Source organism: Gallinula chloropus (genome assembly GCF_964237585.1).
Source record: "Gallinula chloropus genome assembly, chromosome: 1".
In the NCBI taxonomy this organism is placed as follows: domain Eukaryota; kingdom Metazoa; phylum Chordata; class Aves; order Gruiformes; family Rallidae; genus Gallinula; species Gallinula chloropus.
The window spans coordinates 114,271,366-114,296,618 of NC_140085.1; the positions used below are offsets into that span (position 1 = coordinate 114,271,366).

Sequence of the window (25,253 nt, forward strand, 5' to 3'; positions counted from 1 at the left end):
AGCTCAGAGGTCCCCAGTACAAGAAAGATATAGAGCTGTTGGAACAAGTCCAGAGGAGGGCCACAAAGATGATCTGGAAAAATCCAGGCTGGCGCACCTCTCCTGTGAAGACAGGCTGAGAGAGTTGGGCTTGTTCAGTTTGGGGAAGAGAAGGCTCTGGGAAGACCTAATTGTAACCTTCCAATACCTGAAGGGGCCTACAGGAAAGGTGAAGAGGGACTGGTTACAAGGCCAAGTAGTGACAGGACAATTGGTAATGGCTTTAAACTAAAAGAGGGTAGATTTAGATTATATATAAGGAAAAAGTTCTTCCCTGTAAGGGCGGTGAGGCGCTGGCACAGGCTGCCCAGAAAAGCTGTGGCTGGCCCCCCATCCCCTCAGCAGTGCTCAAGGCCAGGTTGGATGGGACTTTGAGCAACCTGGTCTAGTGGAGAGTGTCCCTGCCCATGGCAGGGGGTGGAACTAGATGGGCTTTGAGGTCCCTTCCAACCTTAACCCTTCTGTGATTCTATGATAACAGGCTGCTGCCATGATATCTTCCTTCTTGGCCTTCCCTCTGAATCTTGCCCATAAACAGTCAGCCTTATTGTCACCATCAAACTCCAGACAGTCAAAACACCTCCTAACACAAAGGGCTACCCCATCACCTTTCCTTCCTTGCCTCTTTCTCTAATGAAGAGCTTGCAGCCCTCCACTGCAGCCCTCCAGTTGTGCAAGTCATCCTGCCATGTTTCTGCGATGGCAACTATATCATCATTTTCTTGCTGCCCAGTGGCTTCCAGCTCCTCCTGTTTGTTGCCCGTGCTGCATGCATTGGTGTACATGCACTTCAGCTTGGCTACTGATCCCACCACTTTTTTGAGGTGAGAAGCCCAAATTCTTACCTGCCCATTCTCTGGCACTTCTGTGGTTTGTAACTGTCCTGGCTTCGGTCAGGATGGAGTTAACTTCTTTTGTAGCAGCGGATGGAATGCTGTGTTTGAGAGTTAAAATGGGAACAGTGTCTATAACACCCTGATGTATTTAGTTGTGGTCAAGCAGTCAAGGACTTTCTCAGTTCTTTATATTTCTCTATTAATGAGAAAGGAGTGGCGAAGCCAGGACAGGTGACCCAAACTGGCCAAAGAGAGTATTCCATGCCAATTACATCATGCTCAGTATAAAGGGGGGCTGATGGCAGGAGGAGCAGGCGGCTCCAGGATGCGTGGTTTTTGGGGGTCAGTTGGGTTCCAGGACAGCTCTGGGTGGCACGGCCTGAGTTGTGTGGTTCTGTGAGAAACCGCATTGTGTATCAACAGCTTCATATATTTTTGCTCTGAAGTCCTGTTAGCATTGTAATATTTTATCTTTCTGCTATTTTAGTAAACTATCCTTATCCCAACCCACGGGCCTTTGGTTTCCTGGTTTGGGGTTGTTATTTGCCCCTTCCTTTTCCCTTCCTTTGCCTCACACCCCCCACACTTCTCCCCCTCCTCTTTTCCTTTGAAGAGCAGGCAGCTGCGTGGATCTCGGCTCTCAGCCGGGGTAGAACCACGACAGTAACCCATCACTACCCTTGTGTCGGCTGCCTACCTCCACTGAGATGGAAGACTGAAGGGCCTTGCGAGCACATTGTCCCTCAAACATTGGCGTGCTGCCTCCAGGCTTACCTCTGTCCAATCTACTTTAAAGCTCTTTGGGCGAGCCCTGCTGACTCCTGTGCAGATTGCCTTTTCCCGCCTTGAGCCAGGCGCGCACCCTGTCTGCCATGGGCAGACGTCGCGCCGACTAACCCGTGACTGAAAACCCCCAAATCCTGCCGGTGACGTGTACGCTCCCCAACGCGGCCACCGGCGGCCGAACAGCTCTCCAGACCTGCGGGGAAGGTACGGTGCTGGGTTTGCCCCGACTGGAAAGGGGAAGGCAGCCGTGCGAAACGGGGGGAGCTCTGGAAAAGCTGGGGCGAGCCGACGGAGGCGCGGGTGACGTCCCGCCAGCGCTGGGCGGCTGCCGGCCGCCTCGGCAGCAGGTGAGCCCCCGGAACTCGGGGCGGCCGCCGCGCCCGCACGCCGCCGAGTCACGCCCCGCCCTGCCTCGCCCCGGGAAAGCGGAAGGGTTTGGGCGCCGCCTGCGAAGGTAGCGACCGGTGTCATGGCGCGACGGCGACGCCGGTACCCCCGCTGGTGAAGGAGAACCGAGCCGCCATGTCCGCCGCCCCCCGGTGCGCCCTCTGTAGCTGCCTCCTGCTCTGCGGTGAGTCCGCCCCGGGCCCGGCGGGGGTGGCGGGAGGGCGCGGGCAAGGGATCGTCCTCTCGGCGGGAAGAGGATAGGAGGGGGGGCGCTGCGGCAGCGGGAGTAAAGATCGCTGGAGGCGGCCGGCTTCTCTCTCCAGGGCTGCCCCGAGAGTCCGGCAGTGGCGGGATCGCGGGGAGCGGCCGGTGGAGTGGCCCCCGCGGTGCCGAACGGGGAGCGAGGAGAGGCCGGCGGCCGCCCGCCCTTGGTAGGGGGCCTTGGCGCTCCGGTGGTGGGGGCCCGGCTCCCGCTGCTCACGGGTAGAGTTGGGGTTTTTTTCCTTGCGTCTGTGCCGAGTAACTGGAAGTTGCCGCCTCGGGTTTGGGCGCTTGTGCGTGAAATGTGATGTGATGTGATGAAATGGGCGTGTGGGACCGAAACCACGTTCTTTCGGGCAGAGCAGCCGCGGGAGCGTGGGCCGCCCGAGCCGGCGGGCAGCCCGCCTGCGTGGGTCCCGGCTTTCCCCGAACGGGCTGTGCCCGCGGTGGGAGTCCCGCACGAGCCTGGCAGTTCGGAAACACAGCGCCACAGAAACCGTTCGCTCAGCGCTCCGGGTCCCGGCGCGGAGTGAAGAGCTACTGGGAGGCTCCTGAAGTTAGATCGAAAACCCCGTCTGGGAAGCGAGCCTTCAGAGGCGTGGTCACGCCTTTTGCCGGGAACTCACAGGCCTCCCTCGGGCCTCGGGGGGAGCTTCCTCACCGGGCCTACAGAGGCTCCTCCGTAGCCAGGGCAGCGTCGTGCGGGAGAGGAGAAATCGGGAGCCGTGTAGCAGCAGCCAGATACCTGGCTTTCAGCCGCGTTGTTCACGCGTCGCGGTCGTGTTACCCGCACCCCAGCTCTTCCTTCGCCTTCTGCCTGCCTGGGGGTTTTGTGGGAGGGAGGAGGTGTGGGAGCAGGAGGGCAGAGGTGCCCGCACCGGGCGCAGGCAGAGGCCTCTGAAGGCACCTGCCCGGGGTGGGTGCCGGTGAGGGCACCTGTGCGCGGGGATGGCCTCTCTCGGGGCGCGGGGTGGGGGGGTGTCTGGGTGCAGGGGAGCAACCAAGTTCTGCTTGGGTAATCCCAAGTGCTTTTGGGTTGATTTGCTGGGTGCGGGGGTGACGCACCCAGACTCTGGCGGACTCTGGGAGCAGAGTCCACAAAATCGCTTTTATTTAAGCAGGGTTTAGGTTTAAAGCTCTTGCCTGCTAAAGGTGGGTGACACTCACTTCGTGTATCCATGCCTCAACTATAGGCATGTAAAGCAGGGTGTTTCGTTTTTTCCTTAGATAAATGCCACAGGAGTAAAACCTATAGTAAGGTATGAAGTGCTAATCTGACCTGGCAGAGTCTGTTTGCATCAATCAGGCGTGTTTCAGTCATGGGCTAAAATCACTTCTGTTTTAGTTTCACTGCCAAAATTATTTTGAAATAATTAAACCATAATTGTAATGACCTGTTCATCAATATTACTTTAGGTTTCCTTTAATTCATTTTCAGTAAAGCAAAGCAATTGTGTTTCCTTCACTTGTGAGGAGTGCCAATAATGATTCGTTTACAGTGCGTTCAATAGCACACTCGCCTTCAGAGGTACTTCTTGTTTATCTCTGCTTTTCAAAAGGCTGATTTAGTAACTAGTGAAGCATTTAAAATGTTTTAAACAAGCTTATAGTGGATGGTTTTTTTCTTAATTATTTCAGCCTTGTGCCCAGGTCTATGTAGAAAGACTTCTCATGTTCCCCTTCAGAAAACAGAGCAACAAATCAATCCCATGTTGTTTCCAAGTGTTGCTGGAGCACTACTTTAAAAAAAAAAATCATTTTGATGATCCCAGTGAGAGTTTGTGCATGTAGCCTGATGGGCCCCAAGTCTTGACAAATCAGTCATGCGTGATAAATAAGGCTTGAGAAGTCAGTCATGCATAATACATGATGATATCATAAAGACTGTACTTACTGGAAATTGATGCTGGCTAATTTGGTTTTGTTGCATAAGCTCAGAAGGAACAGTAGGCGTCAGGATTTAAATTAATTATGTTAGAATGTGTTAAACAAAAAAAAGCCAGGTGAGAAAGAAGGCTGCATTAAGTTTTGGGTGACTGAGAAGTCACCTGAGGAACACATACTTAAATGTTTGTTTGTTTTTGATTGCTCCCACAGTGTCTGCAATAGTACCAAGACCCCAGAACGCAAGAATTTTTTCAGTTAACCTTCGTAGCATTTTACAGTGGGATGCACCTAGGTTTCACAAAGGGAACATAAGTTACACTGTCCGATCTAAGAGGTAAGTCTGGGCAAGTTCCGCTTTCTTTAATTCACATCTAACAGCTGCCTGTGTTTGTGATTTGTTTCCCCTTCTGTAGGAAGATCAGTAGCCACCCCTTTATTTTAGCCTAGGAGAGTCTTATCTTCTGAGTTTAGTAACAGGGCAGAGGCATTTTTCACATACTTGACACCCAGAGCAGCTTTGCCTGTTCTTTTTTTTTCTTTGAACTGGGCTTTTTTGGCTGTTACGAGCTACGTCTCTGTTTTGTAGCTGTTACCTGTGATTCAAGAGACTCAGCCCTGCTGAACACCAGAACTTTACCTGGTCTTTCACTTCAGCAGCATTTTGTGCTTGGCCACCAGTGCCCGCACCCTTAGCAGAAACGCCCCATGAGCTGCAGGCAGGTGGCATGTCTGTTCAGTGCTTTAAACTTAGGACATGTTTTCCAAGGTATTTTCTCAGTTTGTGTGGGTTGGTTCAGCTTCAGTTTGGTTTTGCCACCGTGTCCTCCTGGGTTGGTCTTTCCTGTTGGGAAAAGTGGAGGTGATGGCACCCACTCCTCAGCAGGTGCCCACTGAGGGAGGAGAAATCCCCAAACCGAAGGTACGGGGCCATCTTAGTCGAAAGAACATTTTTCTGGTTTCACTGCATTCCTAGCTGGGGTTTTGGTGCAAAACAGAAAGAATGTGGTATGTGAAATGGTTCCCAGTCAGTTGTCAGGCTCTGGTTCTCCTGACCTTTCTTTATGTGCCTCTCTTAAAGACAGCTCTAAACAAGGGCTGAGTTAGACAGCAAAGCTGCACGTAGCAACGTGGTGTGGTATTTGCAGATTTATCTGGTAGCTGCTGACTGTTGAATCAAGTCCTGTAAGTCAAGAAAAGGACATTTACTTAGCAATTAAAATTACCTATCAGTAACTTTATCGCAGATCTGTAGATGCACAGAAAATGCTTCATGTGTGTGTACACACTCCTAACGATGGTTCTTACACACTCGATCTAGTTTATTCTTGTTTGTGAGCCGGAATCGACCGGATTAACAAACAGATACGTCACTTTTCCAGTTAATTGAGAGGAAGGGCATTTAGTCACTTATAATTTACTCCTCATAGGCTTTTTCTTTCTCTTCCTTACAGCACCAATCTCCCTAGAGACACATACAAAAATATCAGCACAAACTTGACCGGCACAGAGTGTGATGTCTCTTTTCTGTCCGTGTACGGAGAGTACCTTTTACAGGTCAGAGCAGAGGCAGAAAATAACCACTCAGACTGGGTGACCATCAGATTTAAGCCAATGGATGACAGTAAGCCTTTTTTCTAACCTTCTGCAAACAAATATTGTCTACTATTTATGCACCTTTACAATGTGGCTTTGTAAAAACAAAAGGAAAAAAAAGCTATAGCATGTGGGTCATTTTAAAATTTAATTACATTGGACTGTAAAATCTTAGTTGTAACCCTTTCATTTTCTGAAGGCAGAAGTTGCTGTCAGAAAGCATAGTAGGTTTGCTGTTAGAGCTAGGTAGGTGATTGTATTGATAATTGAAACCTCTTTTTGAGGAGGTTTTAAAAACTATATTTTTCCCTTAAAATAAGGTTTGTTTATATTTTTCAGCCAGGGAGAGCTTTCCTATAAGGTTTCAGACTTCCTGTATACCTAAATAAGTTCAGTTGCTTTCTTCTTCGTTGCTATGGCAGGCAAAAAGCTTTTCTTTTTTCTTCCTTTTTTTTTATTTCCTTTTTTTTTTTCTCCTTATTTTCTTTCTTCTTTCATTCAAAACCAAAACAATTTCATGGAGAATAATTTTTAGTCAAGAAATCTCCATTGCATTATGTCTTGTGGTCCATTGTGAGATAAAGACATTGCCTTGCATTGGCTTGTACAGTAGAGGTGTTAATTATGTTGCTGACACCAGAGCCTGGGAATGAGGGAGTGGTTTTTTTCAACCAAAGAGCGTCCTTTATTTTGTATGTTCTTACACTAATCCTAAGCAAAAATGAAATTATTTTAGATCATGTTAACAAGACTGTGGTTTTTTTTTCTCCTCCAGTTGTTAATACAAAACCATGCAGGAAGTTTCTGTTACACCCCATTTTTAAGAAAAAACTTTTTTTTTTTTTTTCTTATTTTTACATTCATTTGCTAGAGTTTCACCACTCTCTTCCTTGGAGTGTAAATTTACAATCTACAGCCTTATTTTTCAAAATGCTTTTATTGGTTACCTCTCTTCAAATGCATGGTGATGATACAATTTGATCTGCCTAGAATAGAAGCACTCAAACATAGCATGGTAAAAAAAAATACAACGTTGCAAGTATAAATTACAGTGAAAGTAAACTGTAAAACAAAAAAATGGATGTATTTTTCAGAGAAGAGAAGAGAACAAACTTGTAAATCATTAAGAGTTGTAGTTTGACATATATTTGAAAGAGCATGTGGCCTACACGGCAGGCTTGGCTTTGGAAAGCTCACTCCAGCTTATTACTGGACACAGAAAATCTGAGTGTCAAACTACCTGGAAAGAAAGACAGACTTGGGAATACTGGCCAACCACCCAAATCTCTGAGGAGATTTTTGCAAGTACACCACTATGTTCATCAGCATTACGTGAATGCATGACCCAGCAAACAGATTTTTAACTACTATTTTTAATTTAACATTTAATTTACGTGAATGCATGGCCCAGCAAACAGATTTTTAATTACTATTTTTAATTTAACAAAACATGTAGTTCTAGAGGAACGTGAAGTCGTCTGTGTGTTGAGCTCTGCCTTTCTCAGGCGCTTGGTAGTGGAACAGTAGAGACAGGCACAGCCACAGGCCAGGCAGCCACGGCAGAGTCGTTTGCTGCAATTACAGGATGCTGTAATGGAGAGCTGGTTGCCAACACGACCTGGTTGATAATGAAGCTGCTCATGAAATCATGTAGGCAGTTGGCACAGAGGAGTAATAAGGAGAAGGCATTTTCAGCATACGAGAACATGACCCTCGGTCTGAGCCCCTCGGCCTTTCGGACGCGCAGGAAGAATTCACGTTTCCGTTTTCCAAAGTGACCACAATCAAAGCCAGGCTGAAGCACTGCCTGAGGTGGTCTCCTCAGAAAAGACAGGTGTTGCAAAGGGTTGGCCCAGAAAGAGAAGCGAGTAAGAATCTATAGAAATAGTCCTTCCTCTCCCTAGTGTCGCCACAGCTGGCGAAAGAGGACCGAGTTAGTTCAGACTGGGAGATGTGGTCCGCAAGGGTATCTGCTATTTAACGGCAAAAATAAATCCCTCTCAAGTCCCAATCTATGAGGAGAGGATTTATATATGCTGGGCCCATGAAAGGAAATCACTCTCTTCTAACAGATAAAATTACTTAAAGAGTGAATTGTTGTAGGTTGTGTAAAAATGTCAGCTTAAAAACAATCTGAATTCCGTTCTTCCTTCTCTTCAACCATTCTAATACACAGCAGTCATTGGGCCGCCTGATGTGAGAGTGAAGTCAGAGTCTGGGTCCCTGCATGTGGATTTCTCAGGCCCATTGGCTGAACAAGATCAGGACAAGTGGGCTCTCAAGCAGTACTACGGCTCGTGGAATTACCGAATACTGTACTGGAAGAAAGGCAGCAGCACAGAGGTAACTTCTGCTCCCTGCATGTTGTGACTCCGTGACTCTGATAGATGTTTTTCTTGGTAACGTACCCTACTGATGAAGTTCTGAAAGCTAACAGTACTGAAATAGAAATATGTCTCTACTAATTACAGTATAATAAAGCCTAGCCATTACAACTGGCATTCAGAGCAAATGCCAGATGGCTGTGTAGTTAAGCACTAGCACAGAGGTAGCTTACACTTTCCACAATTAGAAATGTCTCTGACGTTATGAGGCTTCATTCCCACATTTTAGTGACACATTTATTTGTGGTGCAGTCTTCCACACCAAATCTCTGTATTTCACACATACGAGCAAGGGTAGAATTGGAAGCTGTGACAGCCTCTTCCACAGACAGACATGTTACTTGGCTCAAAAGACTTTTCTGTACAGAATGCATGGTGAAAGAGCATAAATCATATGTTAATTACAGGGTGATGAGTTCTGTTACAGGAAAAAAGGAAGCCCTTTACTGGAACATAACCAGTCACAGTACAATTACTGTGCTGTACATCAGTACAATTTTCATATAATAGGATTTCTCTGCATATAATCCTGATTTGTATTTGTTACCCTGGAAAACTCTTTGGCATTCAGTTCCAGAAAATGAGAGACTTATCACTTCCCAAAAAACAGATTAGTTTTCAATTCCCGACTGCAGGTATTTTTATTGGGAACAGTGTGGCCATCAGGACTAGGGAAGGGATCATCACTTTGTACTCAGCACTGGTGAGACCACACCTTGAATATTGTGCTTAGTTTTGGGCCCCTCCCTACAAGAAGGACAATGAGGTTCTGGAGCATGTCCAGAGAAAGGCAGCAAAGCTGGGGAAGGGTCTAGAGCACAAGTCTTATGAGGAGTGGCTGAGGGAGCCAAGTTTATTTAGGCCAGGGAAGAAGAGGCTGAGGGGAGACCTTTGCTCTCTACAACTACCTCAGAGGAGGTCCTAATGGGGTGGGTGTCAGTCTCCTCTCCCAAGTAGCTAGTGATAGGACAAGAGGAAATGGCCTCAAGTTGCACCAGGGGAGGTTTAGATTGGTATTAGAAAATTTTTCACTCTAAGAGGTATGAGGCACTGGAACAGACTATCTGGGGAAGTGGTGGAATCACCATCCCTGGAGGTATTTGAAAGACATGTAGATGTGGCACTTAGGGACATGGTTTAGTGGTAGACTTGACAGTGACTCAATGATCTTAAGTCTTTTCCAACCTAAATTATTCTGTGATCTCGTTTCTGCATATGGCATGCAAATTTAGGCAGATTACCAGAGAAAGTGGGAACTTGAGATAGAATCTGTGGTTGTAATGCTTCAGATCAGAAGTCTGGGATCAAAGAAGCAAAAGGCTTAGATAGTGGAACTTCACAGGTTGTATTTTGAAGTGGATGCTTGTTCAGAACATTGAAACCCAGCTGTAGAGTCTTCTCACCCCTGAGAAAGAATGTTACCACATAATGGGGTGTTGTAGGGATTGCTGTACTCTGCAGAGACTGTATGGTTACAGGAATGTAACCAGCCATGCCTCTTAACAGGGTGTGTTGCATCCTATGCCAATCACCTATTGGTTTCCACAAGCCTCTTTCTTTCTCTTTTTCTTTCTTCTCTCTGGATTATTCACCCTAATTGCTCCATCTCAGATTAAATTCTGTTTGACTGTGTCAGCGCTTGTAGCTGATCTCATTTGGCCAGGCAAGAGTTTCTCTCTGCAAGCAGATCTCATTTGTCAGGTCTCTGTAGGGCTGCCTGTTGAGGCTGCTGGAAGCAGCCTGTGAGTCAGTTGTGTGAGTGGTCTCACACTCTCACCATAGGTGAGATCAGGGTAGCATTACCAGTTACATGACAGAGGCAGGGCACTTCATTCTGCCTTTAAAACCCACGTCCGCGTTGCGGCCGTAGTTGGTAGGATTTGTCCTACCCGCTGTAATCCGAATTACTTAGCGAGGCCACTCCCTGGGCTACCGCTTTTCACATTTATTTTGTCTTCTCTCTGTGATTAGGTAACTCACATAGATACTAAACACAACTCCGAAATACTGTCTCAGTTGGAGCCATGGACCACATACTGTGTTCAGGTGCAAGCAGTTATCCCCGAGTGGCACAAAGCAGGGCAGCTGAGCGAGGAGCTCTGTGAGCAGACAACCCACAACGGTAAGACCTGGTGCAGCACAACGGGACACCTGCTGTAGGGAACTAGGCAATGTGAAAAGCAATTAAACATGAAGATTGGCCTGAAGTGCATAAACCTTCCCCAAACGGGTGTGTTTTGTTACTTCAGTGTCATTTGGTGGCTAATACCTGCGTGCTTTTGGAGCAGAGGAGTCTGAAACTAAGTGAAAGTACAAGCAGTGTAGAACTGATGGCACCTGGCTGTCCATGGCAGAGGTGTGAAAATCAGAGATAAATGGAGCACAGGCTCCACTCTTCACCCTGCGTGCCTGAATTTCCTTTACCCTTAGCTGTAGTCACTATCCTGTGAAAGCCTGAGTCCCCTGTGTGTGCAGCTGAGAAAGGAATTGGGTTTTCTGCTGCTGTCTGCTTTGTCTGTGGAGATATTGGTGGTGTCTGTCACGAAGCTAGGTTGTGATGTGCTTTTTCTGTGACACACAGCAACTATTTTGTCTCATCTGCCCTCAGAATGAAAAGGAAAACATCAAGTACCACAAGGGTTTTCCTTTCCAGCCCAGCCACCTGAGCCGCTGCCTGCGGGCTCCAGGCATCACCACCATAACCACTATGTGGTCTGACCCTGTCATCTTAGCAGGGAGCTTGATGCCCCTAGTTAAAAGAAAGGATAAGGTCCTAGATACATGGTATGCCCACGAAAAGGGCAGTATTTCAGGTAACTTAAACTCTCGGTTAACTTGTGGAAAATCAGAGACAAGCAGCTGATGAGGAAGCCATTTGAGGGAAGGCTGGGGAAGCTAAGGGGATAACCTGTTTCTCTTAAGTTTTTCATTATCAAATGTTTCCTCATATGTTTTTCTTACATGTATGTTGTCTGCATGAACCGCAGTTAAATTGCAGGTGGGTTTTGGTGGTGGTGTTGCTTGTTAGTTTGTGACTAGAACAGTGCTTGGCAAGTGTAGGTTGGTTTAAAACATTTACAGTGGTGTGTGGATACATCTTCATTCCCACTGCTTGTTGTGAAATCCCCATGCATGATATAATTTTTTTTAAAGGCTCAGTAGTTTAGAATTCTACAGACTTTTAATTTAGCTGTCTTTACTTTGCTGCCATTTTTCCAGATGTCTGGAAGACAAAAAATGGAAGCCTATACTCTGGTAGGGCTATGGGTCAGCTTCTACGCTCCCGAAATCCCAAAGGGTGTGCAGTAGCTTTTCAGATGGTATCGCCTTGTGGGTGGGGTGGTTCTGATGGGTCTTTTTTTTTCCTTAATCATTTGCCTGGTATTGCATGTAGAATCATCAGTATGTGTAACTATAGGTGGCTAAATACAATGGCTTGTAAGCTTACGTTATTGAGAACTTCTTCAGTCTATCCAGACTAGAAATTTAAGAGCTAAGAGGTATTTTGCACCTGGAAACAGAGAGTTATGTTTGCAGTTACAGTTTTGTACATTGTTGGGGGGTTTGGTTTGGTTGCTTTTTTTTAAAATTCCATGGGGAAAGCGATCATTTGAAAATAATATATTCAGAAATTAATAATCACAGTTGTTTGGGTTGTTTTTTTTCCCCTTGTCTCTTGCAGGTGTACCTCCCGTGTGGATGATTGTGACCATTCTTATAGGATCAATGTTGGTCGTTGTAATAACAGTTCCTGTTTGTTTCTTCTCCATGTTGTATCTGTACCGACTCACCAGACACGTTTTCTGCCCTTCATATGTTTTCCCGCAACACTTGAAAGAGGTTTGTTGTCTACCTGACACAACTTTTCAAAGCCTCTCTGTGCCAAGACCTTTAGGGTTTCTTCTATTTTGCCTTCTTCCACCTGACTGTGAGCCACCTGTAAAGCACACACTCTTCTGAGGGGGATTCTAGGCTATACGGAGCGATGCAGGTTATCTCTTCTTAGGTAGTTGGGGGGTGGGGGGTGTGGATGTGTAAAACACACGCTTCTACCAGGTGTAAACAGCCACTGAAATAAAGTGGAAATGAAGTTGTGAACTTTGGGAAAAAGCTGACAGAGGAAAGTCTTTTTCAAGGTGGTAATGGTAGTGGGAGTGAGTTTGTTTGGTATTTATTTCCTGGCATTGTAAAGTCATAAATCAGGCATGAAAAACGCAAAAGTTTATCATCAAGTCCTGTGGCACTGCACTGCCATAAGGAAGGAGCAGTGAAATTAGATAGGACCTCCTTTAGAAGTACACCGATGTGCAGTTAACTCTGAAATACTGTCATTCTGACTTGTTCTGCACAGAATGGTCCAAAATATTTAAAAGCAGAACAACTTAAAGACTTGGCATGGATTCTGATGCGAAAAGCAACTGCCTCAGTTGTAATAAGAAGCTTTAGCTTAGAAACTGGATGTTTTCTTTTAATTTGAAGTGAAGGAAAAACAGGTGTTAACTTTCAATTCCTCTTCATAGATAGTGAACAACTGACCCTTCTGTCCTCACTACCTCATTTTAGACTTAGAATTTCTCATTTGTTCTCCTGAAAGAAAGTTCTTTCCCAAGCACAATGAGCTTGGGCCGAAGTACGGAAGGTAGCGAGGCCTGAAAATTCAAGCTGAGATGAGAGCAGTGGCTGCCAGCCATTACTCCTGGGGAGCGCCACCGGCCCTGTTGCATAAAAAGGCTGTATCAGAATCTTCTCCCAGAAACAAAGCCATGCAGAGCACTACATACACTACAGTTAGCAACCTCTGCTCCTCACAGCTTCCTGCAGCTTCTCTCGGGTCTCTCATTCTGACTGATTTCGAGATCAGCAGAGGAAGGCTTTGCAGCTGAGTTAGCAGTCTTGGCCTCCTGCTTTAGGCAGAGCGCGTGCTCGGCACGCAGGAGTTTGTTGCACCTGGAGCTCAGGCGCTGGGAAGGGAGCGGTGCTTTGATCCATACAGGACGTGGCCAAGGTTTCCTTTGGCTCACAGGTTGTGTGTGAGAGGGGGAGAGTTTTCTGTTTGTGATGGGGTACAGTGCTGCGTCACAGCAACCAAAGGTCAGGCGGCATTTATCAACGGCAGTGGTTTCACTACCTGAGCATTCGAGACTGCAGGTTGTGGGCAGAACATTTCAAAACACAGGTTCCTAGGAAAAGGTCAAATAGCAATAGTATTAGTGTATATTTTTGTAATTGCAGGGAACAGGACTCTGGATAGAACAGCTTGTTTCTTACATCACGTGCATTGAAAACAAAGGCAGTAGACAGAGCAAGATGCAGTTGTGCTCCTCTGGGCACTGCCAGTGAAATTAACTGCCACTTCAGCTGCCAAAACGAGCGGTTGACATGTTGTTACAGTGTTGAGTAGGTGTGCTGTTCTTGTGTTGACCTTCAAAACGCAGTCATGACATCCTGTGAAGCTCGTGGTGGTTCCTGAGGCAGGTTCCATCTTATCAATAGAACAGGGAGTGGGAGGAAGTTGTGATATTTAAGTCATCTTTCTCACTGTGCTGCATAGCCCCAGAAACCTCCCTCCCTCTCCTTTATTGGCCTAAATGGTTATGGTTTATGTTGACATTTAAAGCGTTGCTATTTGGTGTCTCAACAGACAGCTCTCTGAGATGGCAGGAACAATTCCCATCTCTGGCAGCTGTTCAACAAACCTCTCTGTGACCACTTTCACCTGCAGCCAAGTCACTGTTTTAGCTTTTGTTTCCAAACAAACACTAGGGGATTTTCTTTTGGGGGGGTGGGGTGTTGTTGGTGGTTTGGGTTGTTTTTTTAAAGAAAGCTCATCTCCCAGAGAAGTCATTAACCCCTGGGCCATCCTTGTGCAAATAAAGGCACTTCCGACATGCTTCCAAGCCTTGCACAGGATGTCAAAGCCAAGAGAGAGGTTATTAGATTGTCACCACTCTGGGACTTCTAAGGATTGAGCAAGCCAACCGATGGGTGGAGAACACTAGAAATCGTATTTCTAAGCAAACAGGGTGGTACAGCTGGCTCAGCCTAACTCTTGTTTCCTCTTTCCTGCACAGTTTTTGAGCAAGCCTCCCAGTGGTTCGCAGTTTTTTAATCCGCTCCCACAAGAAGAGCATCTTTGTTACGACAAGCTCACTGTTGTTTCAGAAGAGTCCCAAGATCACTGTGGTAAGACTGGGCGTGAGGCCAGCGAGGCACCAGAGCACCTGCAGGACTCTGGACAAGAAGATTCTGATTCAATAACAGCTCCAGCTTCCGAAAAGGTCTAAGAGCACTCCTTATGCTTCACTCAGACCAAAAGCAGAGCACGTGGGCTGTTGTTGAGTTTATTTTCTTACTGCCACATTCTTAGGACAGTAAAAAGTCACGTGGGAAGACGTGTGCACGGACTCCTGACAGGATCGTTTTATTTTCTTAAAGTACAAGAAACTTGATTATGAACGAGGAATCAAATAACACATATTTTTTGCCACTGTAGTGGCTCACTCTGAAGTTGTAGCAATGTCTAGGACTGTAGTATGACATTAATTTAAAAAGCAAGTATATATATATATATATAAAAAACTAGTTAATTTAACTTTCATGAAGTATTTATTGCAAAAGCTAATCAGAATGGTGTATTTTGTAAGGTTCATAAAAGATAATAATATTTTGGAAAGAAAGGCCTGATCTCACATTTTGTTTTTAATGAGGAAATAATTGTGTTTCTTAAGGACATCCCTGGTGGTATATGATTTCTAGTGAATATTTTTTTACCTGATGCAAAATTCAGAAGTTATGATGATGGTATGAATTTGGTATGAATAAACCACACACAAGCACTCAGTGTGTTTTGCATTGCAAGGTGTTACTCACACTTTGTCACTTTAAGATAACAGGACCATGCCAGTACACTGCCAGTTAGCTTTCTGTGTTCAGGTGTTGCTCAGTCCCCTGAGCCTCTGCCCTGCAGTTTCTGTGGCTAATTAAATTTTGCCTACTAAATCCAGGGTTTACCAAAGCCTGGATTACTTTGAAGCTGAAGTGGGAGTTAAAAGGTAGCTTCATTTTATTTATCTACTGATACATACCCTTAACTCAAAAAGAAAGAAGAAGGATAGATGCAGGTTGGTGTGACTCCCATGCTGCACAATACAGCCTCACCCTCTTCACCGAGTGATGCAATTTGTGTGGGGGTGGTTGGTTTTTTTTACATCAGAATGAGAGTAATAAAACTACATTCCATCAGCAAGAGTAACTTGCCAGGAGTGAAGTTGTGCATGAATCAGAACTTGGTTTGGGAATTGCAAAATTTGTTGCTCTGGCTTTGAGGTTTGTTAATTAATACTGAATGTTCACTTCGTGGGAACTGCTGGAGGAAGGAAAAAGAACCAGCGCTGATTCTTTGTACCCCACAGCTGTCTGCAATTCACATGGCTTTTCCTGCACTTTAAAAAATGTTCATCATATTTTGGTTTAATGAGGAACACAGAAAATAGGGGGAAGCTTTTTTTTTTTTTTTTAAGGCCTTTTGTTTCACTGGTGCTTTTTGCACCTCTCAGCAAAGCTGCTTGGTGAGTGCTCATCCTAAGGAAGGCTGATGTCCCGTGTCTGGCACATGCCTTTGCTGTAAAAATTGAGCTCCCTGTGTGTTCCTTACCCTCCTTCCACAGCAGCAGCTGCTTCTGTACTTTTTTTTTCCTATTTCTTTCTTTTTTAAAATTTGGCTTTCAGACAGATAAGAACCACAGAGCATTGCTCGTATCACCAGTGCGTGGTGCTAGTTGGCTGGACAGCTGCTCTCAGAAAAGGCTTGAGACTTCCTTGCCTTTTCTTCACTCTTTTAGTAGAGCTGCTTTCATCTATCCGGCGGATGATTTTCATGGAAGAGCAGGAAGGTACTGGCCATAAACCGTGCCTGAAATGAATCAGCTGGCTCAAAGGTTGTGATGAGGACAGGCACAGATAAAGCAGTCCCATGCGCTGTGCTGCTTCACTACAGGTTCATCGGTAAGCCAAACCTGGGGAGAGGAAATCTTGGCTGTTCAGAGACAGAGGCTGTTTTAGATTAAAGCAGGAAGAACATGTGGAGTAACATTGTCTGCAATGTTTTGAGAGGTTGGCTTCTCCCCCTTTTAAAAAGAGGAAGCGTTGCCCTTCATGTCTTTGCCAACACCAATTCTCGTACAGTCACATGAGGGGACAGGGAAAGAATCTGTTCTCAGAATACTGCTTCCTCTTTCAGTGCATCGAGACATGGGGGGAAAGGAAGGATTTGTCCTGGCTGCATTGTTTAACTTTTTTTTTTTAAAATACGGAACGTGGTGTCTTTAGAGAAACAGCTGGTTTAAGTTCATGTGAGCACATCTTTAACCTACTATCTGTATCATTGTCAAAAAGCCTTTGTATAGTGAATTCCATAATGAAAAACATACTGAGATTCCAGCCGTGCCATGACTAGCATGAAACAAATGCATTCCCCAACTCAGCATCTCAGTGGGTCACCAAAATTTCCAGAAAGTCCATGGGCCTGTATGATCCTAGCAAAGGTCAGCCCTCAGTCATACCGTGCTCCAGTTGCCTGAGGACACCAAGCTGACAGAGCTGTTAGATTATACCAGCACTAGATAACCCGGTGAGTAAAAGTTAGATTATTATGCCACACAGACCAGAAATGAAGGCTCCAGTGCAGAGAGCGTTTAACACCATGGAAGGGCCGAGAGACGTTCTGTGAAATCCTGGATCGATGACTGTTCAATTACTCGATTCATGCAGAGCTAACCCTGTACTCAGGGTGTCTTCTAACACCAGTGCCTGCTCTCCCTGCAGTCAGGTAAGCGTCCAGCATGTGCATTTGTGCAGCGTAGCAGCACATCGCTGGTATTCCCGTTTGTAAAGGAAGCTGAGGGTAATGCTGATGAATGCCCGGACCTTTGCAGAGGGCAGTGATTAATCCTTCATTGCTGACTTCTCACCTGAGGCTAAATGGCTTAGCTGCATTGTCCTTTCAACTCCCTCAGCTCTAAAATGAGGCCTGTGGTAGGCAGACAGTGCAGCGGTGGGAGAGACAGAAGCCCCCTTACTTAGGTAAGTGGAGGGCCACGGTGTGGGTAATGACAGAGCAGGCAGGGGAGGGGTACGGGCTGTGGCCAACGCGCACAGCGCCTGGGAAACCTCAGCAAGGCAGCCCAGCGCACCGTGAGCACAGGGGCAGCTGTCTGCTCAGTGACTGTCAGCAGACAGACTGAGCTCGCTGAACCAGACAAGGCATTTCTCAGATGACTCACGTTTTCTTAGCTGAATCTCACTCTTCTGACTTCAGGAGAGGGTTTACGACCAAGAAGAACTGCGATAAACTGTACTTCTGAGCTCCTACACGTGGTGTTGAGACCTGGCTTGTGGTACACAGGGAGTGTGTTCACCTCTGGGCTCCGTGACCCACAGACAAATGAAGTTCTGCCTCCACACACGGAAGGAGCTTCACATAACGTTTCAGGCACACGATGCCAAGTGCAAACACAGAGCAGTGTAACAAGGACAGGAAGAATTCACAGCGCTACGGAAAGGGAAAGCCCAGCTCATTTTTCACCGCTGACTTCTCACCTCTGACATGCTTTGTTCACTTGATTTCATATTAACCTGACTAAAACCCAGCTGAGCCATTAATGCCTACAGCTTTTACTCCTAAACAGCTATTCTTGGGGATTTTGGGGGGTTTCCAGTGTTTTGTTATATAATAGGCTAAGACCCAGTAAATCAGTTACTGTGAGGTAAAAGGACTAAGTGAGAAGGGATGATGCATTCAGAAATTCTAATTCTAGGCCTGTGAGGCCAATCCCTTAGGGTCTCCCAAGACAGTTGCTCTTTCAGAAGGCAACTGCCTGGGATCCTTCTCTGGCAGAGCATCTCTTGCCTTGATGACTACAGAAAGAAAAGTAGGCTGTGTTCTCTTCTTAGGCCAGCTTAGTCCATACAAAAACCTCTCAGACACCTTGTATTCCTTCTTTCTGCTCTGCATGGAAGTACCACTTGAGAAAAATTAAAGCTGCCTTCTACTTTAAAAGGTCAACTTTTCCTAAGAGTGTCTGCTAGCAGTCTAGATCTTTTTTCTTCAGACTGATCTGTGTTTTGGTTTCCTTCAGAAGTCTTCCTGTTTCAAACTGAGTCCTCACAGGAAAGCATTTGTAGGTGAGAGCCTTCTTTTTCAGCCACAAAAGCCACAGCTTCACTGGGATGCCCAAAATGAGCCAAGAAGCCCAAGACAAGGTTCAGCCTCTGGCTAACCCCAGGTGGGCTGCATGGCCTCACAGGAACCCCAGGCAGTACATGGCATCTAGTGAACCACTGATCTTGAGCAAAGCTTCTGGACAGTACAATGAAAATTAATCAATAGAACAGGTGAAATTCAGTGCTGGATTTGGCTGGGGTAGAGTTAAAGTTTTTCACAGGAGCTGGTATGGGGCTGTGGTTTGGGTTTGTGCTGAAACCAGTGCAGATAACACAGGGATGGTTTCGTTACTGCTGAGCAGGGGCTTACACAGAGCCAAGGGCTTTGCTGCTCCTCACACCACCCCACCAGTGAGCAGGCTGAAGGTGCACAAGGAGTTGGGAGGGCACACAGATGGGACAGCTGACCCCAACTGACCAAAGGGATGCTCCATACCACATGATATCATACTCAGCTTCTAAAGGGCTGGGGGAAAAGGAAGGATGGGGGTGGGGGGCAGTGTTGGGAGTGATGGAGTTTGCCTTCCCAAGTCATCGTTGGGCATGCTGGATCCCTGCTTTCCTGGGGATGGCTGAACACCTGCCTGCCCATGAGCAGTGGGGAATGAATTCCTTGTCCTGCTTTGCTTGCATGGGCAGCTTTTGCTTTCCCCGTTAACCCGCCTTTATCTCAGCCCATGAGTTTTCTCACTTTTACTCCTCTGATTCTCTCCCCCATCCCGTCAGGGGGGAGCGAGATAGCGGCTGTGTGGGGCTTGGCTGCCAGACAGGGTTAAACCACAATGATTTCGAACTGTTCTAATTCAAGCTGCAAAGTACAGGAGCGTGCTGCTAACTCTGGCACTGCATGCCGGGGATTTTGGCAAAGTGATGAGTAAACCAGACTACTCTGAAGGCCTGGGAGTTATTGAAAAAATATTTTAGACATGAAATGCAAAGCAGAGGAGAATGATTATGGAATGGAGAAGCGGGGACAACTGAGAGACAACAGTCTAGGCTTGTGGTGAACAAAATTTAAAGAATATGGAAGAGGTCAGTAAGACAGTAAGAGAAGGAAGAAGCGTTTAGCAGGTTCCCGTCAAGGGAATGAGCATTTTGGGGAGAAAAGGAACCCTGAAGCCTATGGCCAACCAAGGGACTGGGGATGTAATTACCCACCAGCTCCATGTTTTACTTTACCTCTCCATATCAGAAGCTTCTTCCCTCCCTGGCCCGTTGTGGAGGCATCAGGGAAGGCTGGCTGGCTGCAGAGTGCAAATTCACATCTTCTGGCTGGCCAGAAAGAGTCCCATTGGACAGCACACCCAGAGGGGCTTTCAGAAACTTTAATTCTACACCCATGACAAGCTATAGAAAAAGCTTGTAAAGAGATTCTTAACCAGAAATACAGCATAAAAAATTGTGAAACCATTACCATTTTTTTCTGGTGCAAACTGGGAAGTGGTAGGGAGTGTCTGTGCAAATCAAGGCTCCTTCCCTTCATAGTGCACTGTCATGAAAAAGAAAGGTGAAAATAGTCATTTTACGGAATGTCCTGTGAGTAACGAACAGGCTCAGCTCTCTGCACACAACACACTGGGAATTGCTCATCCCTGCTCCCTAATACAGAGTCCTTTCTTACTCCTACCTTCCAGATTGCATTTCCTTGAATTAACTGTGCATGCTTTCTAGCAATCGCTGTAAAAGCCAGAAGGCACAGAATGATTATAATGTCACACAGACAAATGAGAAACCACTGGGGCAATTTCCCAGAGTAAATCCTGACTCCAACAGGACTGATGGGCATTCACTCACGCTAGGATTTCACCATGGAAAACTCAACAGACCAAAGAATCGCTTGAATAACTTTCAGCTCGTCCTTTTTCCCAACAACTTTGACATGAACAAATACCATCTTTCATTTCTACTCCTTTGCTCTCGGTTCCTGTGGTTTACATCACACTTTTTATAACTAGATTGCCAGGTCCTCAGAGCAGGGACTTTTCTAATCTGTGTGAGTAACAGTCACAAAGATGATGTCAATTACAACTGGAGCTTTTCACGTGGGTTAGGTTTTCAGACATACTGACTGTAACTGTACAACCACACTGATACTCAGCTAAGCACAACTAGCTGATCATTATGAAATATTATCTACAAAGACAAAAGTTACGTATATATTATAGTTCAGCACTTTGATGGTACCAGATAGGTCTTCACGGGCTGTAAAAAGACAGGTTGACAGCAGGCTGTCCACATTCTTCCAGCCTGGATGATGCAAATTATGATCCCTCTGTCCTTCGAAACCTACTGCACTGTTCTGACCAGATCCCTGCATCTTATTTATCTGAGTAAAAGTGCTGGAAATACTCAGCTATCTCATGGCTGAAAGTATTTCTGAGATGCAGAATTACACCTGTCACAAACCCAACTTTGTCACTGCAGACCTTAGAGTTGGAAGGCCAAAAGAGCAAGAGCTGAACACAAGAGTCTTTCTAGAACTTCATGAATGTGAGGATAAAATACTAATGCAGAAAGTATCCTTTGAAATACAGTTAATAATAAAGCTCTGAGGTGTGGCACTACCACTTTTATCATTGCAGCTCTGAGCCTGGCTTCACTCCTTGTACCTTGCTCCTTTGGGGAACATGATAAACTGGTGCCTGCCGCACGTCCAGCATACAGCGAGTCAAGCCCAGAAGGGAGCATGGAGCAGGCAAAGGGTGTGTCATCCTGACATCAGTATGGGAGCAGCTCTGAGGAACAAACAACTTCAGCTCTTGTCTTTGCACTGGAACCTCTGCAGAAGCTGGCACTGAGGACTTTCAACTCCCAAGCAGCAAGAGCCGCTCTCAGAGCTCTGGAGTCTCTCCTAGAAGCAAGACCTTGCTCACAGTTTTCATAACGAGAAAGGGCAGTTTGCTAGACCAACTAATAACAAAGATTAAGACTGGTGTTAGGCATTGTCCTCCTTACCCTAGGGGACTCCTTTGTTTCTCTGCTGGGTGGCTGAAGCCTTTAACAGGAAATCTGGACCACATGGACAGGAAGTAGGGATTGCAGGGTAGAGGAGAAGCACCACATATAAGGCTTAAATTAGCTGATCATTTCTCATCTCAAATTACAGCCATGTCCTGGACAATACCAGCAAAAGTCAGGGCGAAATTCCCACTATGGCACAAACCTGCAAAGATGTGGAAGCCAGGAATGTAACACCCCATCACTGCACCTTTGGCACAATAAAAGCCACGGAGCAGCTGATCAGATTGAAGTGCAAGTTAGAATAAGAAGCTGCATTGAAATATTTTGGAAAGCTTGAATTGCTGTTATATTGGCTGCTGTTAAATCTCAAAAGCACATTGCATGCAACCCATGAAGAACTTGCTTCACACAGTGACGTGCCTGTTTACATTGACAAAAGAGTTTACTTGTGTGAGATTCCTCAACTGTAGCCTTGCTATTTGGAAGGGGTGGGGGAAGGCACACATCTACTTTTTTGAAGTGGTGTTTCACTTGAGCACAGCAGTCCAACCACACTTTGTCCAAGAAATGCAGGAATAGAGCCCAAATGTCCAAACGCAGTGCTGGGAAAGAAGCAGGCGAGTCTTATTTTTTGGTTTATGTTTTTAGCTTCCAAATCCTGTAGAAAAATGGTCATTCAGGTGCAGAATGAATGAAACATCAATGAACTTTCTATACAAGGCAGAAGTGGTTGCTTATAGTTTGACTTTAGTAAGACTTCACACTGTCACAGACAAGGAAAAATGGTCTAAGCAAAAGGAGAGAAATGTGGGGCTCACAGGGGGTCACAAACTGCGAGTCAGTGTCTCACTGTTGTGAAAGAGGCAAATGCCAGACAGAATACACAAACAGCACTGTAGTCCACAAAACACAAAAAATAATCCCTCCCACTATGTAGCACTAGTAAGGTCATGTAGAGAGCTATATCCCATGCTGGGAAAAGTCAGGAGGAGGACTAAAAGCATGCTTTGTGAAGGAAGATGTGGTCTGGTAATAGGAAATCTGATGGTAACATAATGACTGTCATCAAAAATGTGAAATGCAGCTGAAAACAGACCATGGCAGGCAAGAAAGCCGATACAAGACTGCAACAAGACAGACACAGAGTTTTCCAATGGTGAAAAAGTCTGGGCAATGTTACCTGAGAAGTAGCATATTTTTTAAAAACAAAACAAAACAAAACAAAACAAAACAAAACAAAACAAAACAAAACACAATCCCCACCCCCCCCCACCCCCCAAAAAAAAAAACCAAAAACCAACAAACCAAAAAAGACCCCACCAAACAAAAGTCAAACCCAGAAAACTCAGCACCAATCAGATACAACTGATCCTGCCTTGGGGCTGCACAATGCACCCCTGGACTCCCTGCAGTCCTTCCTTCCTGAACTTGTTTCTATGCTTTTCAAACAAAAGGAAATACTGCATTTGATTCTTTTATTCTGTTCCAGAGGTGACTTGAGAAGAAACAAGCAAATGATTTCTCCTTTGTCTGTCCGCCAACTGAAATAAATTCAGCGGAGCCTGCACGGCTTCGTTTCCTCCACCATACATACGTATGGCCTAGCACTGGCATCCATGACCTCAGGAGCAGGCATTGTCTTGCCTTCTGTTTGGCTGCCTGTGCACTGGAGATAGAGCTTCTCTTCTCACAGACTGTAGCAACACTGGGTTCTGTTCCTTTCTTCAGCAAGGAGATGGCATTCAAACTTACATTAGGTTTCTAAATATTTCTAACAACAATAAACAAGCAAGCTAGTGTTAGTTCACTATCTAGACTGCCATATGGCTGCTGTGAAGTGTGGTTTACACCAGTAACTTGCCATAAAAATGTTTCCCAATAAATTGTCCGAGCACAAGAGAGTAAATTACTATAGAGAAAGCAGGATTCGCGGTCGGAAGTGCCCTGCAGCAATGTAAGCCCCCTACGCATCATGTTACATCCATGCATTTGTCTTCTCCAGGCTCAGTGTAATGCATGGCTTCCCTCACTAACAGCTCACTCTTGACGTGCAGAATGGATTTTCATATTTTTTCCTGGCAAGGCTTTCAGAGCTGAGCAGAATTTACCATGATCGGCTCCGCCTTACAGAAGTTTTTAACCAAAGCCATCATTTTAGTATCACAGTACTCTATGTAGGGTGCAGGACACGAGGAGACGGTCGCAAGTTGTGTTTAGATTGGACATTAGGGAAAATTTCTTCACTGAAAGGGTGGTCAGGCATTGGAATGGGCTTCCCAAGGAAGTGGTGGAGTCACCATCCCTGGAGGTGTTCAAAAAACATGTAGCCGTGGCACTCCAAGACATGGTTTATTAGACATGGTGGTATTGGACAGAGGGTTGGACTTGATGATTTTCGAGGTCTTTTCCAACCTTAAAGATTCTACGATCCTATTCTCTACCTTGCAAAGTTGCATTCTGCATAATTCCTGCAGCCAACACCTCACTCTAAAGGGCATGCTTTTCCTCCCACTAAGACTGGAAAAAAACATACCAAGTAGATCTCTCAGCTTTTAGCACTTCATGACGGTGCAGGCCAAGAGCTGGCAGTCACATACTCTCAGTCACTGAAATTTTCACTTGTCCAAAACCTTCCCCTCCTCACATAGCTGTGTCACTGCCACAGTCTATAGCTGTGGGCTCCCTACCTTGGCTTCAAGAGTGCGTGGGAAGCTGAGAGAGGCCATGCAAACTGCTCTGGCAGCAGCAGTCTGCTCCTACTCACCCTCCTCCCAGGCGTTGCCCAGGTCTCTGCAGCAACAGGCTGCAAGCACAAGAAGCAGCATGCTTCTTCAAGGTGTCGGCGTGAGTGTGTTCCTGTAAGCGCGCCTGTGCCACGAGACAGGATGCTTCCAGGAAGCAATGAACCTCGTGTGAACATGTAGCACAGGTGCTCTGCACACGTACAGCAAACCCGGCTCTCTTGGGAAAGGGTGGAGCCACCCTTGTGGGAAAGCCTGCTGCTTCCAGGCAAGAATGCCCATCTGGGCAATGGGAAGGAGCTGCCTCCTATTGGCTCCACTCATCTGCTGGGGAAGGCAGCGGGCCTGCCAGCAGCCAGACTCTCTCATCACAGAAGAGATTGGCCTTGACAACATCCTCACATAGGAAAGTTACTCAAGCTGAAGGAACACGGTGGCCTTCAAGACAGGGGGTGCTGACCACCCTGGCCCAGGAAGGAGCTGTAGGAAGGTACTGGGGAGTAAAGGAACATGATGTGAACCAGCCTTGATGAATGGTCGGCACAGCACGTATGCAGGTATTTTTAGGTATCACAGAGGAACCAATACTGCTTAGGCAAGCACCAAATAAGGAAATATAGTAAAGAATAACACGATATGTTTACCAGAACCTGCTATATTTACTAACCAATCCACTTACTGAACACAGTGTGTGTACTGCGCGTGATCAGCGTGTGTAACCAATTAACAATCACCTAAATGCCACCTTTGCCGTAAGAAAGCCTACAAAATCCAGGTGATTTTTCTCAGTGAATGGCTTCACCTTGGTTCATATTGAATTGCGTGTTGCCCATTGTCTTCTCTCCTCACTCAGCGCTGTAGGATGTAGGGTCTCTTCCTCAGCTGGAGAAGCATGGCATCAGCAATGCAGAAAGCAAAGGACTGTTTGGTGTCCACACTGTGGACATATTGTTATGTCATTTGGGTTCCTTCTCAAGGAGGATGCCAACCTGGAGAGCCCCAGTTGCTGTTAGGAGTGTGGCCAGTCAAGATCAGTGTTAGACAATTCCCAAAGAACTCTTCAAGGCAGACTAGCAGGAACATGACTGCCATGTAAAGGCGTGTCAGCTACAAATGACCTTCCTAATATTTATCTGCTAATAAAAAACTGTCACTTC

At 46.1% G+C, this 25,253-nt stretch overlaps 1 protein-coding gene across 1 annotated transcript; it reads left to right on the plus strand.

Annotated features, from left to right (window-relative positions):
* Positions 1-2,183: 2,183 nt before the first annotated feature.
* On the plus strand, positions 2,184-14,457 carry IL10RB (interleukin 10 receptor subunit beta; the record flags this gene model as incomplete). The annotated part of the gene is made up of 7 exons (XM_084279197.1): positions 2,184-2,232; positions 4,407-4,530; positions 5,648-5,817; positions 7,966-8,132; positions 10,145-10,295; positions 11,856-12,013; positions 14,245-14,457. 7 exons carry the CDS (start codon positions 2,184-2,186, stop codon positions 14,455-14,457), a joined length of 1,032 nt encoding a protein of 343 aa, XP_084135323.1.
* Positions 14,458-25,253: the final 10,796 nt, after the last annotated feature.